Source organism: Monopterus albus, unplaced genomic scaffold, assembly GCF_001952655.1.
Source record: "Monopterus albus unplaced genomic scaffold, M_albus_1.0 scaffold182.1, whole genome shotgun sequence".
Classification (NCBI taxonomy): domain Eukaryota; kingdom Metazoa; phylum Chordata; class Actinopteri; order Synbranchiformes; family Synbranchidae; genus Monopterus; species Monopterus albus.
This window is the reverse complement of record NW_018128062.1, coordinates 1,471,534-1,489,117: the sequence shown is the minus strand read 5'-3', so window position 1 is coordinate 1,489,117 and position 17,584 is coordinate 1,471,534. Positions and strand designations below refer to the sequence as shown.

The following is a 17,584-nucleotide window of genomic DNA, read 5'->3' as shown; positions in this document are numbered from 1 at the left end:
GAACCTATGGGCCAAATTTTTTTTAAAAAAAAAAAAAAAAAAAAAAAAAAAAGGCAAAGAAAAAACCTAAAGGTGACAGATTGATAGATAGAGCCTTTACTGACCCCGGGGGAAATTCAGGTATCAAGTAGCAACAGCAATAGTTAACAAAATAACACACCAAAATAAAAAAATAAAAAAATTCTAAAAGTGTAAGGCTAAAGTTCACAAATAAATACAAGTATGGAAAATACAAAGAAGTAGAAAAATACGAGTATAAAATTATTTTAAAAATATATAAATAGAGTAACACGTGCCAAGTATAGAGTATACATAAGGTAGATGTGATTACCAGATGTGGTTTGTATCTTTACTTTGTAGCACTATGACTGAATGGGCCTTCATCACACAACTGAATGCCACAAACTGACACCGTACACTTGGACACAAACTGTGACTGAAATTTGATTATTATAGCATCAGCTGGGCGCAAACAATTCATTCTCATGTCTTTATTTGGTAACAAATAAAACAAACAAGCTCTGGTATTTTCCAATGTCAATATTCTGAAACTTAAAAAAAAAGTAACAGAATACTGAGGTCCACATCATATGTGATGCAGTAAATGTGACCATACTTGCCCCCATACTTGAATGTGCAAGGGCATCTATATGTGTGTGTGTTTTTACATAAGTGTGTACATGTGTGGTGGGTGTGGGTTGAGGGTGAGAGTTCAGAGGCGGGGGGTGGGGTGTAACTGTCCACAGACAGGCAGATAAATAATTCATGAACACGGTCTTCAAGTCAGAGCAAGAGCAATTATTGTCAACCATCAGTTTGCTGGGCCCACCTCCTCCTGATTAGTGTCTTGATGGAACGCTGCACACAATTATGGTCTTGACCCAGCCATGGATATCAGTGCTTCCATCCAAATGACATCATGGGACTAGTTAGGCAGAAAAACCCTGCAGTGTGCCTGATAAGTAGGCCAGTGTGTGTATATGTACACAGTGACTCTTATGGCCAAAGACGAATACTGAGGGGGATGATAACTACTGCACAAAGGGAGCCTTCTGTGAGTGAGCGGTAGGATGACAGTATTAAGACTGTAGGAGGTAGATGACAAACTTATATCAGAGTTAATGGTTTGTGAAAGACAAACCATTCTATAAATAAATGTTTGAATGAGAACTGTTTAAATTTGACTATTTATATGCAAACAATATAACTGGGGCTAGAGAAGCTACAATTAGAAATGCAGCCTTTTAAGTAGCATGACATGAGTGAGGTTGGTCTACATTAGGATGAAGGGACTGTTAGCAGAGCAGTGTTTCCATAAACAGGTAGTAAAATCTAAGTGCTATAAAGTGGACACTTTGTGTATCCAAATGCTTTGGGTATTCTCTAATAGACTTCTACAGGCCATTATAACCTTAAATATGTGACAGATAAACTACATGAAAAACATCTTAGAAATATTTTTTCAGAGATCAAATCTAAAGGCCACAGTTGTGTCAGAAAGCAGTGGTCAGTGTTGAGAAAAAGTCACAGGAAACCTAGATGTTCTGAGGTGCGTTGGTTTCAGCAACACTGTGATTCACAGGGCATCACGTTTCTAACAGGTCTCCAATAAACACTGAAACAGGCCTGTGCTGTTCAAACATTAAGTTTAAATGGAGATCAGCTGGGAACATCCTCCTCTTTTTATCACATGGGGAAAACCCAACCAGAGACATGTTTGCATGGGCAAGTGCAACAAATGTGAAGTAGTGGAAGTTCTTTTATGTATCTGCACCCATCTTAGTGTCAAGTACTTGTGTGTATGACATCATGTGTGTAAATGTTTGTGAGTCAGCCATGTCACAACAAGATATGTGTGCCAACCTGGACTCTAAGCATCTTTCACTGTTTTCTAAACAACTAATGATTCATCAATTTACTTGAGAGTATAATTTGCAGATTAATCAAATATAAAAATAATTGTTAGCTGCAGCCCCAAATTATTTACTCACAACTTCACATGATAAGAGTATAGGGGCAAGCCAAGTGAAATCATACCAAACAATTACCAGCATTTTGTTTGGCTACACTTTGAAAAATTGTGATTAATTGTGATTCATCGGCAAGAAACTTCACTACGGCATTGTGTTTTGTCACCTCTCCTTTTGTATTATTTGTAAATTTAAGAAAAATAAAACATTCCTCCATGTGCTCTGTATAAAATGACAAATTCTTCTCCAACATGAAGCTTGTCAGGGCTCCCAAACAGCACACAAAGAACCTTGTCAAGGTGTCTAAAACCCTTTCCCCTCTAAGACATTGGTCCAGCTTAAGGTTTAGAAACTCCAGTAAACAACATTTCAGTTATTAAATCAATTTTATTATCACTATTATATGTATCTAGGACTACAATTAACAATTAGTTTCATTGTTGATTACTCTAGGGATTAGCACAAATAGCAAAAATAAAAAGCTGGACTTTTTTAAAGAAAAAGTTGATTAGTTTTCTGTTGATGTACTTAAATCAATATTCTACAGCAGCATGTTCATATCTGCATGTGTGTACTTTATGAGATTTGTGGAATGACTGCCTCAGTGGTGCTCATGGCCTTTTCTGGCTGCACCTGCCATTTCCCTGAATTCTTGGAAGTGAAATACAGGCGCACACAAATTCCAGGCATACAGCCGGGATTTGAGCACTGTAGCCAATAGCTACAAGCTGTCAGTCAGTGTGACGTCTTTATTAGGGCTGCTCCCCAGCTCATCTTTACGACTTGAAGCTTGCAGAACCAGAGCCGTGAACAGCCAAGGCTGCAGGGGCAGCTGGTACAGGCCTTTACATAAAAGTCAGTTTTAAGTTGTAAAGTTAAAATATGCTATGCTGCTAAAATCCAACATTACTGCCATTTATATAATTATCCGAAAAAGTAAAAGCTGAATTCAGAAATCTTTAACTTGCCAATCTTACACTGCAGAGCTGAGTGCAACGGCAAACACACCAGCTTTAAGTGGGTATTTGTGGTCAGTAAGAACTTCAGGTTTTCCCAGAACATCTTCAGGGGTGGAATCAATGGTTTTCACCAGCTGCAGCACCAGGCACTCTTCAACTTCCCACCACATGCATCTGTTTAGTACTGCTTGTTTGAAAAAGCCATGAAGCAGGAATCTTGATAAAACATGGCCACTGTGAAAGAAACAGCTTCCAAAGAATTAGATGAACCTGATTACATTAGTCTCAACCCAAAACAGAACTCCAATTCTCCAAATACATATCAATTATTTTACACAGTGAATCTCCCTCTCAAGGCACCTTATTAAAATAAGCTAAGCCATTCAGCTAACATTTAAGAAAAATGTTTTGTGTAAACCAAAAGCTTCACCATGTATGAAATAATGCATACAGCATCTAGGCAAAGGGAACATTTCTTATGAGTGAATTTAGCTCCTGAACTGTGTAACACATCTTACCTATCCATTAACATGTTAGCAGCCTAACCAGAATGTTTTTATTAAGACATTAAAACAAATAAAACAAGACATTGCAATAAACCCTGCAGAAATTGGAGCCCTAAACACTGCCCCCGGGAGCAGTCTAAACTGTATGGCCAAAGCAAAGTACTTCGAAGCTGAAAATGATTCCACTGTTCCATTAGAAATACAGCATACTCAAGGCAATCCATAATAGGTATGTATTCTACTGCTATAAACTTAATCTTCTGTTGCCACATAATGTAGTGTTGTGTCAGACACCACCTGTACCTTCATCCTTCTTTGATGCAATTCAGAGCTAAACAGGGTATGGAGAGAAAGAAAAGGATGATGTCAAGACTTTTTGTAAAAGGGTCATTTTTCACTTCACACCACTTTCCTGATTCCATTATTACCTCGCTGTCCAACTCTGGGCCATCTGAGGACATGACAACTGCAGGGTCACTATTTGTTCCCTTTCTTTTTCTTGGGAACTCCTTCACTTCCCTCTCCTCTCATTATTTGCCAACCTTTTTTTTTTATGTATTCACTGTATTTATTAGTTTATTTTTGTTTTTGGAGCAGTGCTGACAATTTGGTTTATCTAGTGATATAAAAACACCTAGTCTAGCTAATTGTTGCTTTAGTCTCATTTATGAATAGAAACTTAAATGAAGCCCAACCGTATTTTACAAAGAGGTAAGCACACAAAAGTGAATTTAGATGCTATTTTGACCAAGACAATTTTAGGAAACCTGGCCCCACTTGAGGCCCTGAGGCCAGCAACCTCAGATTGCTGAGTCAAAACCTATTCTCCCTACTCCCTCAGAAAAGACTGAGTGTGTGCGTTAGGAAGGGAGAGTGCTGGGGCGGAGGGGTCTGGAAAATTCCAAGTGAAAGTTCATAAAGTGCAGAAGAGGAAAGAGAAGGCCAGAAAGAAAGTGGCTCGTAAGATAGCTGCTCTTCATCTCAAAAAGGGTGTTGCCTGGTTCTGTTACTGTCAACAAACATTAATATGAATGTGATGGTGGAGAAGGTAAAATATAGCCTATTAAATACATTATATACAGTCGTGGGCCCCCTGCATTTCTGTCATGTAACTCACCACTTCTCCCTGAAAACTGTTGCAATCACAAATTCTTCGGCATTCTCATGTTTATTTCTTGCATTGCATTGGAACACCACAAAAAGCAGAGAAAAAAGCCAAATGTCATCCATTCCACACAGAACTCAACATAACCAACCAGTAAAACATTTAGTTAGTCTAAGTACACCCCAAACAGATCAATGACAAATCAGTCCTACAAACCCAAATGATTTTGCCGCAGTCTGGACACAAATAGCAGTTTATCCCTGTCAAAGTGTGATGATAACGGTCACCAGCCAGCAGCAGTAAGCTATCTTTATCCAGCTGAGGTCAGGGTAGCTGCTGAGCCAGCTCATGATAAATTATAACAATGTCATCCTCACATCCGACTTTGAGCCTGCTTTAATGATATAAAATGGGCATGAAATCTGGGATGGCTATAGTTACTGTATGGGCTGTGCATCATACTCACATATAGTGAATGAGTGAGGGCGTACAGAAGTGATGAAAGTAACGGCAAGGCAGAAAGAAAGCAAGTAAACAAAAGCGGTAAACACCAAGCAGAGAAAAAAATGCAAGAACAACAGGAGAGCAGTCTGGTAGAGAGAAAGAGCCTTAAAGCAAAAAGGCAGAAAAGGGTAATAAATATCCATGGGCTGAGAACGTCCTCACCCACACTCATGTGCTTCATCTCCACTTCTTCACCCTGTCACTCTCCCTCCCTCAATTTTCTGTTCCTCTCTCTTGACCTTCTTCAGGTAACACTTACAGCAGGTCAAAATGTTTAACTGTCGCATCACCTTCTTGAGCAGCTGGCAGCTTCACCTGACATCACATCGTACAGCCACCACCAGCCAGCAGACTGTCTCCCCCTGACCTTCTAGCTCCATGTGTTCTCCTGTCGTGCAGAAGGGATTAGACATGCAGGATGTCAGTAAGTCTTCCCATCCATCACAGAGTCCTTGCATAAACCCCAGGAGCCAAAAAACACACATAAACACTCTTTTCACTGGAATCGCCTCATTTCAGAGTCAACATACAACTTGGACTATTAACTGATTGATTCTGCATATAAAATACCTAGACACAACAAAAAAAGGAAGTGTACTAACTTTAGACAAACCCAGATTGTTCCTCTCTTTGCAAATTACCTGCGAATGTAAAGGGGCCCGCAGGGTCACATATCATCACCATTTTACAACCTGGAATCTCTTCGAGAAATAACCCCCCACCACCTCCTGCTGCTTCCCCTTAGACTTTTATTTCACTTCAACATGATCTTACTTTTAATCAACAGAATAAAATGATTGCTCGTTTCTTGTATTCAACTCAGTTCTGTGATATTTCTACAGTCACAGAAACACTGATGCTCATTCTACTGCAGCACATGTCATAATTTGCTTTGAAGGAAAAACTAAATTTCAAAACTACTAGTGGTAAAGCCATTTTAAGTGTCAAAGCAGGTGATGTGCAGTTCCCAGAAGGACGAAATGCTCATTTCAACCTGCTTCTGTTGGTCCTGTGTAGAAGTATGCATGAGGTGAAGACACTGTTCAACATGGTCTCAGCACCAGAGGGGAGGTAGTACACCTGCCCCACGGGCTTTGCAAACAGTTGTTATTCTCGCTAAAATATAAAATCTTGTCAAACTGTTGCCTGAGAATACAGGGCACTTTCAGACAAACCCAAGCTGGTTGAGTCTTGCAGCTCTCTGAATGAGACCAGCAGGAAATAGAGAGGGACAAAAGAAAGGAGGTAAGAAGAATAACTATAAATGTAAAGAAAAATCTGGAGAGTGAGCTGTCATGCTTCTATGTAGTTTCTCCCATGTGTCAGAGTAACTAAACCACCTGCTGCCGACACAAACTACAAAACTGAACTACTATAAAACATGCTCAAGATAATAAAAGCTGACCTTTCATGAGATGGAGTGAGACATTTCCTTCTATCTCACAAGGTATAATTCTAAACTCGTGGTTATCATAAACAATAGAAGCTGCTGCATCAGTAAAGAGGAGAAACATTTAACTCCAGCAGAGCAGGGTTAAATGCTCAACATGACCCCAGATGGTTGAGTGGCAGTGAGCTATTTGGTGGCTGTTGCAGGGTTATCTGTGCAGCTACAAGCAGGTTATCTGAACCTCGGGTGCTCTGAAGCTACACATAATCTGTGTTATGCTTTCCTGACACAGCTCTAATTCTGAAAGGCATCTACGCTCTTGTCCATACATGCATATTTAGTACCAGATTAACACTTCTGGACTTCATGATCGAGGCTCAGCAGCGGGTGTCTTCTGAGAAATTGAATTAAAAAACTAATTTGCTAATTGTTTCGTTGCTAATGCTGGATGCTAAATTTAACTGCTTTTAGTCCATCCAAGTGCTGAAACAAAGAGCTTACAAACAACAGATCAGATCTAAAATTCACTGGTACACATTCTCAAAGCAGCCACAGCACAGGAGAAATAGAACCAAGCAATTTCTACCCCTCTGTGGCTGAAAGTCTTTTACGTGAAGCCTGTAAAAGTTGCTGGCACATGTTAAACTGACCTGAGCCAAACAGCTGACATCCCAAGGACACACGGTTTCTGTTTGTTCTTAAATAATACACTGTGAGAAATAATCTTACAGTGGCGACACAGATATGTTCCTAATGCTTTTAACAGACCAAGAAAGAAAAAAAAAAGACAGGTATAAGATGGATGGCTAAATGTGCTTTTTTTTTAGCCACTCTACTAAAAACGCTGAGTTGTGCCTCAGTCTTTCTAATCTGGTCAATTTCACGCGTGGATAAAGGCTTTTGATCGTTCTCAAAATAGAAACATAAGGAAACAAAGTATGAGCTAATCTTGGTAAATAGATTGTTTTGTGAAGCTGGAAACAGGGGCATAATAAAAATCCCCCTGTTGTAAAATGCACATACTGTAAAGGTCTCCCCAGACAGCTAGTGTTACAGCTTATCAGTGTGACAGTGTGTGTGCTGCAACATAGATGTAAGCCTCAGCCAATCTGGAAGATCCCAGCCATGAGGCAGACCAAACTGATACCCAAACACCATCTTTTCTGAGCCCATTCCCTCGAATGATGGATGAGATGGATGGCTAAATGTGCTTTTTTTTAGCCACTCTACTGAAAACGCTATATATTTGAGATATATAGTGTCTTGGTTTATGTCCATTAAGGTTATATTTAATTATCACCAACCTTCCATGGTCCTCGGGGCAAAGCCATAACTGAGACAGGTAGATCATTTCCTATGTCTAATCTCACTATCTCACATGCACACAGACATACACACAACACATCACTGTACAGGAAAGGGGGAAGCTGGGGATGCAGTCTTGGAGTAAACCTTGTAATTCAAAGCTGTCATCACTGACCACAAGGGACCCATTTGGTAAATAAGAGAGTGGTTCAACATTAGCGACACATACATTCAATGCCACATCTGCCCTCCATTCTGATTTGGAGTGAGAGACGGAGGAGGGAGGAGCAGACCAAGAAGGAAACGCAGAAAGAATGTGTTAATAGAGTGAGAGAAAAGTTGAGCAAGAAAAAAAATGAAAGTAGTGGGGAAAAAAACACCACAGATGCTTGTGAATGCATGTAAATGCCTGCAACACAATATTTTTGGCCTCGCTCTGCCCACCCAAGGTTTAATGTGTGCACATGAGGTTTGGCGTATGTACCCTCTGTAGCTACACAAACCACGTCTTCCAACACCACCCACAATGCCCCTCTTACCAATGAAAGTCATGAGGGGAGATCCAACTTATTTTGAGCAAGGAAAATTCCACATTGAAAAGTTAGAGAAGAAATTATGCCTCAATACAAATTAGGTTCCCCACAATGAGCCACTACGTGTTTTCACCAGCCCTGTCCCCCTGTTCTCAGTAGAGACTGCAAATATAGGATTATGTAAATGATTATGTAAGACATTAAATGGTTCTAGTTTCAAATGTGTAGATTGCCTGTGGCTCTGGAGTAAAAGGGAAAGAACTCACTCAATATGGATCACCTGAGGAAAGAAAGAGGAGTGTCAACAAATGCGTTCAATGCTAACATTCTGTTTTGACTGGAGAAGGCATGGTCACCACATGTGTGTATACATGTTTGTGCTTGCATGCAGCTTTCATTTAATTTTAATCTTTTGGACAAACTTTGCTTTGGCTGTTTGATTCCAAACCGACAGGAGGGTGTAGCAAACACAAGCCATTAAAAACAATTACAAAATACTCTAAAAAGGGGGGGTGCACAAGCATCAACACTTCCATCTGAACTAGACTTTTAAACACCAGCATCCTCAAGCAAGAATGTCCATGATGGGTGAAAACCTGAGCTACTATATGTCAAGGATCTGCTTCAAATTACCACATAGTGGCTTTACATCGGATGATCTAACAGGGATCACTGACTAAGGATCAGCCCAAACTCTTATTTAATTATTCAGGTAGTGTAACTGCCAACTGAATCAACTGACTCAAGATTAGCATTTGTATGTTCCATCAGCCTCCAGCAGCGAACTACCAAAATATAACGCATTTCATGAACCAATGTGACACAATCACACAACTTGGCCACTTTGACACATGCCCTGAAGCAGTGTTTCAAAACAGAAGTGTCGCAGGTGGTTCAAAGAGTGTCAATAGGGTGTCTGGAGTGCACCCATCACTAGTTGATAATGTCTGTGCTGCAGCGTTGCTACCAGAGAAAGACAGCATTATCCAAAAAGGGCACAGGACTGTAGAAATGAGTTCTTCTCTTTGTCCTACCAGTTAGACTGAAGTGCTGCAGCATGCTTTGTCCTACCAGTTAGACTGAAGTGCAGCATATTGCTGAGCTGATTGTTTGTTAATACATTTGATGCACAGTTACACTAACGTCGGTCTGTTGGTGATGAGCTACCAAATATTCACACTGTCCTCCACACTTGTCTCTTAAAGCTCATTACTGAGTAATTAATACACATGCAAATGCATTCCTTGTCTGAAGATGAACTAACATCACAACTATAAACGTCCAACACAATTCAAGTATGTGTGTTCAAATCAAGGAACCATCAAAATGCTAAGCCAAGGCTCACTATGTTTGGCAAAGAGATACTGAGTAATGCTTTTTAATATAGTGAGATGTAGCCAAATCTAATAAGAAAATATCATTAACATCACAAAGACCTCCCCTTTACCTGATTCCAGGTGCATGTGTATGGCTCTGGAGGTGCTCCTGCCAATGCTGGTGATGGTGGTGATGGAGACAGAGAGAGGAGGATGGGTGAGGAGGATGGGGGGGAGAATACGTGCAAGCAGAGAGGCAGCACGAGCAAGATGAATTGGTCCCGGGGTTGGGAGCTGAGCTGGTTCCTTGCCCTGTGCTTGGATTCTGGAAGAGTGGGCACTCCTGTTTTCCACAGGGGCAGCACAGGGTGGCATGGAAATGACAGTGCTGGCAACACAGTGGGGGCTGGAGAGGGGGAGAGGAAGAGGAGGGTGAGAGGGTAGAGAGAACGTGGCATTTGGCCAGCCTCTGGGAGTCTGTGATGGGGGATGATGGGACAGAGGGTGGGGGAAGGTTCCTCAGCGAGCCGTTCTGTTTGACCACCACACCATTTTGGCTCTGTCCATTTTCTCTCTGCACAACATGTGATCTCTGCTGGTTGTGCTGTACTACAGATGCTGCATCCTTCACTGGAACATCTTCATCTCCATCTGCTGTGAGGCAGTCACTACTGGACACAACTGCGAGAGGGTCCTGGATGTTTCTGACCGGTGTACTTGTGTTTGAAGGTGCAGTTCCATTGGCAGTGAGAGGATGGTGCCCTCCACTGCTGAGGGCCAGAGGGTCCCCACTTGCCTCGCTCAAGGCCATGGTCCTCTCCCAGTTGGCCTGGAAGAGACGCTGTCACTCCTCTGGCAGAGAAGAAAAAAAAAATGAAATAAGTCATTTACAACAAATGTTGACCTTTGCTTTACAAGCAGAGGAAATTAACAATTACTGATTGACAATTACAAGAAAAAAAATCGAAGAAAAAAAGACAAAAGAACATAAAATTAAAAAATAAGAAAGAAATGTTTTTTTAAGGAGCAGCATTATTTCCTGGCCAGGAGCAGCATCTTCCTGTCTTGTTGTCACTGTGAGGTTACCATGCCCTAGTGGAGACTCCAGGAAATCACTGCCTCGGACCAAACAACTACTTGTCATTGTTTTACACTTTGCTTTTTGTGCAGATTAAAGAAACAGAGTATAACCAAGCGGCAACCTCCTAGGCTGAGAAATTAAGCCAATGGGGAAGTGATCAAACCTACAGATCCTTGAATGGCCACTTAAGGTTTCCTCCAAAAAGGAGTTGATATCCACAGACTCCCATTTTAAAATGCCCAACTATAGAGCAGAAATAACCATGTTTATAGCCCGGCACAAAAAATGTTTTTTGTCTCCATAGCTTCCATGACAACCGTAAAGATTTTTTTTTTGTACAACTCACCCATTTAAATTAAAGTGAGACTAAATGTTATGCAAAATTAAGGCCATGGCTGCTTTGAGAGGATCCCTCCACTGGAGAATGGCTTCATTCTGCCCATTCAGCCCACCTCAGCTCTACTCACGCTGATTTTTGGATTAGCTGTAGCGGGGGGGGGGAAGCACTACCAATATGGTTTAACCAGACTTGAGCTGTAAAAATGCTCTTCAGAAAACCAATGGGTGATGTCAATGTGGGCTTGTCCATCTTTCATATAGTCAATGGGTATAATGTTCAATAATGAGCTTTAGTGTAGTGGAGCTAAGTGAAATTTTACCACCTTTGGACAAAGCCATTCTAAGGTATTCCCTCTGCCTTCTGGTCTTTATGCTAAGCTAAAGTAACATTTCCTGGCTGGCTATTACTTGCCAAAAATGAGAATGAGCAAATTTCCAAAAATGGTGCATTATTATCAGTAACACATTATTGCAATTTTTATGATATAGGATCTATTTTTTCACCTCAGCATCTGGAAGTTCAATTCAATTCAAGTTTATTTGTGTAGTGCCAAATCACACCAAAAGTCGTCTCAGGACACTTTACAAAGTAAGGTCTCAACCTACCTAGACCTCACTATTATTATTATTATAGGGAAAACCCAACATTCCCCCCTTGAGCAGCATTTGGCAACAGTGGGGAGGAAAAATTCCCTTTAACAGAAGAAACCTCAGACAGACCCCAGCTCTTGGTGGGCGGCCTTCTGCCTCGTCCGGTTGGGGTGAGTGGATAGAGGAGGGAGAGAAGAAGAAAAGCAACAGGACACAACAAACAATCAAACACTGGGCAGGTTGATGTGGCCGGTGACAGTGTATCAGAAACGTAGAGCTCCAGGGCATTTAGGGGTCGCCACAGCGAATCGTCACACTGACAACTCGCATGTTGACATTTGGCACGTGTTTTACGCCGGATGCCCTTCCTGACGCAACCCTCACTTGAACCCGAGCCACAGCGGCGAGAGCGCTGCGCCTTAACCACTAGCCTACCAGGGACGACAAAAGCTCTTCATCAAAATACTCAGGAAAAATGGAAAATGATGGTAGGAAAGATGTGACAGCAAACAGGAAAAGAAAACGATGAGGGGAGATAGTATGTGAATGCTCTCTGCCTTTCACATTGCTCAACCAGCCACAGAGTCTCTTCCCACACAGAGCTGAGTTGAGTTGGACAAGGCACAGAGAGGATGACTGTACTACACAAAGGTGAAATGTTGATGCTGGGCATCTGTTATTTTAGAGTGGACATTCTTTTAAATTCCCAGAACAACCAGTCCTCACAAACGGAGCAATTACCCCGGTTCAGAGTGAAGGAACAGAACACTGCCTAAGAAAAACAAGTGGTCCAGTATAACTGTGCACTCGGCAAAAATAACAGCAAAACACTAATGACATTATGGATGCAAAAACATTTACAGAAAAACTGGCCTGTTTAACTTCTCAAAAGTAGCATTTTCAACTATGATTTGTAAACACCTCAGACATTAATATTTCATGTGCAATGTTTGGCACTCAACTGACACACAATTAATGAAAGCCTGTGCTCAAGAGTGCAAAATATGCACTTTACAACCCAAGCTTAACAGTTATGAACCAACAAGGCCCATGTTTTTCTTTTTAACTGTATGCAGTGTGAGGAACAGAGATTCCTTTACCAATAGATTCAGATGAAATATTTGTATCTTCTTTATCTTGTAATTCAAATGTTCTATGATTTGTCTACAAATACGGGTCAGGTAAATTATTAAAGTTTAAGTAAAAACCAATCAAACACTAAGGTCATCTTGCAAATCAAAGAAATAAAAAAGCTGTCTTTCAAACTGAGCTGTGTTTCAAAGGTAATGCAGGGTCAGGGTGGGCCCAAACTACAACCCCACGGTGGAAAGAAAACTGAGAAAAGAACCAGTTGAACGGTGTGTAGATCATAATGCAAGGATGTCAATGATTAGTTGATAACAAATTAATCACCAACAATAACTGAATCAGTGAAAATATATATTAACCAACAGAGCAGAAGACGAGGATGTGTTGTTTAACTGTGCTGTAGTACCTGGTCGCTCCACTAGCCTCGAGGTTTAATGAGATGGAGTTACAAGTGTTTGCTGATCACCTGTATAGGCCACACAAATTATAAAGCCACCACACCTTCTTGCAGTCCATGAAAGAAAGAAGTGGCAGCAGTTTTCTGTGAACACTGTGACAGTCGTACTGATGGACTCTGCAAAATAAAGCTGTTGTCTGGGAGCTGCCCGGTGTAGCTATCTGAGGCTCAGCTAACAGCAGAAGGCACTTCTGTAGCTGCACTGCTAACATTCAGGATAACCAGAACTCTAATTCGACATGCTCTGACATAATCAACGCAAACATGGTGAACTGCATAAGTGACAATGGCCTGCTCTGAGTATAGGTGCATTTCACTGGTGGCAGTAAATATTAAAAGATTTCCCGGGCTGATAAAGTTGGTGCGACGGTATGTGTGCATCCCTGGGAACATCAATCCTAGCTGAGCAGGTGTTGGACTAATGTTAGTGACAGTGAACAATGTACAAGTCACCCCCACCCTGTAGATAAGGTATGTGGTCAGATTTGTCACCTCCACTGACGACGGGTGTTATGTTTTTGCCTGCATTTGTTGGTTTGTTTGGTTGTGTGTTTGTTTGTTAACAGCATTACTCAACAATGAATGGATGGATTTTAATGAATTTTTGGAAGAGGTAGGGTACGGCCCACAGGACAGTTGATTACATTTTGGCGCTGATCTGTTGCATAACTTGAATATAGGATCCTAAATGATAAGTGTGGTGTGACTTGTGTGCATCTATAAAGAACTGTAAATACACATTGTTGTGTCAGTCTGTTCATGGTGGGGTTTGTTCAAATTGCTAAAACTAGCTGGCATGCTACAATCTGGTTGCTGAGTTATTCCAGAAAGCAGGTTGTTTATTCAAGGTGAAATGAGGGAAATGCAGGCTTTTCAGTTCCAGAAACAAAGATCTACTCTATGCAGTGACAGCTGGGTGAGTGCCTGATGGCAGAGATTTGGAGCCAGGCTCAAAGCTGTTAACATTTTTATCTGTAGGACTGGTATTTAATTACATTTTGACAGGCGACGAAGTAACCACTTACACTGAGATGCGAGTGCCCATTAACTGACCAAGCTAGCTCTATTAGCAGGCAGCTACAGTACATCTCGTTCAGAGAACACTAGTCTGTCTGGAGGACACCAGTGTTCCAGCTTCACATTATTGCTGCATTTCCACTGTCGGAACCTAACAAGCAATACACCCCATGCTTCACTTAACCATCTTCTGGCATAACCTCACAGGTTGACACGAACTGTCCTAGTTTGCTTTTCCACTGTATTTTTCTGTGTCAGTCACTGTTTAGAGGAGAGACACACACTCAGCTGTGCAGAGGGAGAGCACAGGATGTGAAGGATGCAACAATCTGCCAGTAACAGACTGTACGAGCAGTTTTTCAAACAGCTGTTGAACAAGCAGAATTTCATGGTCATAAACTCTGACTTGAACAGCCATGTATTGTATATATCTTGTTACAGTAGATAAAAGATTATAGGATAAGTAATTAGCATTTAGGATTACACTGACCATCAGCATCAATTCTGATAATAATCTGCAACTTTTTATGCAAAAACCTGGGAAATCATGACTGGTATTTCAGTATCAACTGATAAACTGAAGAGTTAGCTGGGAAGATAATTAACAAATCAATCACTAACAAAAATAATTCTTAGTTGAGCCCTACAAATAACAATAGTCCAGATGATGTAAACTCAACATGTAGCAGGTTGACTTTCAGCAGTTCAACATTTTCTAACTGTATGATCAAATAATTATAATAATGAACTCAATAATAATCCTCAAGCATAGTGTAGCGACCAAAGTTCTGTTCCAGCTGTGGACCTTCACTGAACACCATTCTACTGTCTTTCTCTTCTAAATACATTTATTGATCAATTTATCATTTGACAATTTCTTTTTACCTCTATGACATTTGACTGTAAAGGGATACAGTCATAATTACAACTGTACAACTTGTAATAAACTTGTTAGTAAGATCACAGCTGTGACAACCAGTGTCTGAACTATGTAACAATACTACTGCATTTCCATTCCATTTCCAGTGTAAAACCATTAAACTCTCATATTTTAGTTTGCCTCTGAGTGTATTGTGAATTACTCCCTTTTGATGCATGAAGACAGGCCTAAGACTACTATCAGTGATACCATCAAGAGATAAAACCCTGAATGAAGGTGAGACATGGAGAATATTTCAGATGCTGCAGACCTAAGCCGTGTTCATTTTTTGTAAAGCTCCTAGAGAATTAATGTTAACTACGTATTTAAATATATTAATATTAAGGAAGTTACACAAAGGTTTTCATTCCACCCACATCATGACTCCTGAAAAATACATAATGGATGCACTTCCATTAGAGCACCAGGTGATACATCACACTACCCTGTTTGTCCCATCCAACCCTGAGTGAAAGACGTGGCCCATGTGAGTAATGCTCTCTGTGGCACCTTAACATGAGTGAAAGGTGAAACACAAGCATGACAGCCTCGTTGGGTCAGGGATGGCTAAAAGGACAAGGTTGAAAAACGGAGGAGGGGAGAAAGAATGACTCTGGAACTCAGAGAGCTCAGAATAGCAAAGTGCTGAGAGAACCCAAATTAAGTCATTAGTCTGGCTTCTGCAGCTGTCAAAAGCCTGTAACGGCTTAAAAAGACTAAATGGAAACAGGATAGTGTAGATTGGTATTTAAGTGTGAAACAACTGCATACAGAGAATAAGATTTGGTGCCACCCTGTACAATCAATTGTGCCACCAAACACTTCTTTCTGTTGTCTGGATCTAAAAGAATTCATCCTCAGCTCTGTGCATGTGTGTCAGTGCGGAGTGCTGACAGGCAGGTGAGACATCTAGGGCAGTCTGCGTGAATGCCTCTCTTCAAAATAAAAGCTGACAGCTGGGCCAAGCTGCTCCATGAGCAACTGGCACTAAGGCTCAAAAATGCTTCTGCTGTTCCTTCTATTTATGAAGGAAATTTAGTTCATTAGAGGAAAAACTGAATAACTGTGGGTTGCGTGGGTTCTCTCCGGGTACTCTGGCTTCCTCCCACAGTCCAAAGACATGCAGCTTAGGTTGATTGGTGTCTCTAAATTGCCCATAGGAGTGTGTGTATGTAAATTGCCCATAGGAGTGCGTGCGTGTATGTGTGGTTGTTCGTCTCTGTGTTAGCCCTGCGATGGATTGGCGACCTGTCCACGGTGTACCCCGCCTTCGCCCGATTGCTGGCTGGGATTGGCTCCAGCGCCCCCGTGACCCCGTTCAGGGACTAATCGGTAGAAAATGAATGAATGAATTTAGCTCATTAGAGGAAAAACTGAATAACCGAATTAACGCACACTGTGGCACACACACACAAACAAGGCCTGGTAATAATTAACTGGAACAGAAAACAAAGTAACACTAGTATCAAAGTGAAGGATAAATGAGCAGTGTTCCAGTTTTTCTCAATTATTAACAAGCATGAGTCAAAATACATTAGGTAGGTAGGTAGGACTTTATTGATCCCACAACGAGGAAATTCCTGTGTTCCAGCAGTAATTTCCCCGTTGTGGGATCAATAAAGTTCTGTTCCAGTTAATTATTACCAGGCCTTATTTGCATGTGTGTGCCACAGTGTGTGTTCATTCGGTTATTCAGTTTTTCCTCTAATGAGCTAAATTTCCTTCATAAATAGAAGGAACAGCAGAAGCATTTTGAGCTCATGGAGCAGCTTGGCCCAGCTGTCAGCTTTTATTTTACCAAAACTCTTCACAGTCTGCATTACCAATGTGCATTTTAGTCAGACAGTTGATCCTCCAAAACTCTCTTGGACCAGCAAAATACTTCATTCATGTCTCAAAAGCTTGTTCAACTGTAACACTGGCAACAATTCTCAGTCATTAAGCACTCATGACACAATGGCCTAAAAAACACAACAGGCAACATTACATAAATGATCATTTTTCACAATAATCATTAGAGAATAACACGTTTTCACTTTCACTAATAAAATATATGTAACGAGAACACATCAAAAACACAGATATTTGTTTCAATATCTTTTTTTTTTGCATATAGTAATTTACTTGAGAAAAATTTTTAAAAAGCTAAAACAAACTAATTCATGAAATTCCAGGGCTGCAATAGCAATTACAAAAACAAAACAAAAAAAAAAACAAATATAGTAAACTCATCCATACTGTATGTCCAGTACTGGGAGGGTTCTAGTCCTCGCTGTCTCCTGCATTTCACCACAAGCCGACGACGCGTCTTCGAAAGCATCTTATGTTTCCAAACAAAATCATTCTGATTCCCGTTTACTAAGAGATGCTAATGAGACTACACACAGGACACCTGGGGATGCTTGCAGTTCAGACTGCAATTAGCTGGGTTATTATTATTGTATAATTTTACTGTAAATGTAAATTCTCTGCTATAGATTTTCTGTATATTTCAATATTTTAC

At 40.8% G+C, this 17,584-nt stretch overlaps 1 protein-coding gene across 8 annotated transcripts in view; it reads right to left on the bottom strand.

Annotated features, from left to right (window-relative positions):
- Window positions 1–17,584, bottom strand: part of disp1 (dispatched homolog 1 (Drosophila)) — a 94,456-nt gene that overhangs the window by 12,720 nt on the left and 64,152 nt on the right. For all 8 annotated transcript variants that reach the window (XM_020616951.1, XM_020616952.1, XM_020616953.1 and 5 more), the window contains one exon: window positions 9,720–10,440. In XM_020616951.1, coding sequence (XP_020472607.1) covers window positions 9,720–10,399 — 680 coding nt within the window. In that variant the 5' untranslated portion in view covers window positions 10,400–10,440. The remainder of the gene's footprint in view (window positions 1–9,719; window positions 10,441–17,584) is intronic.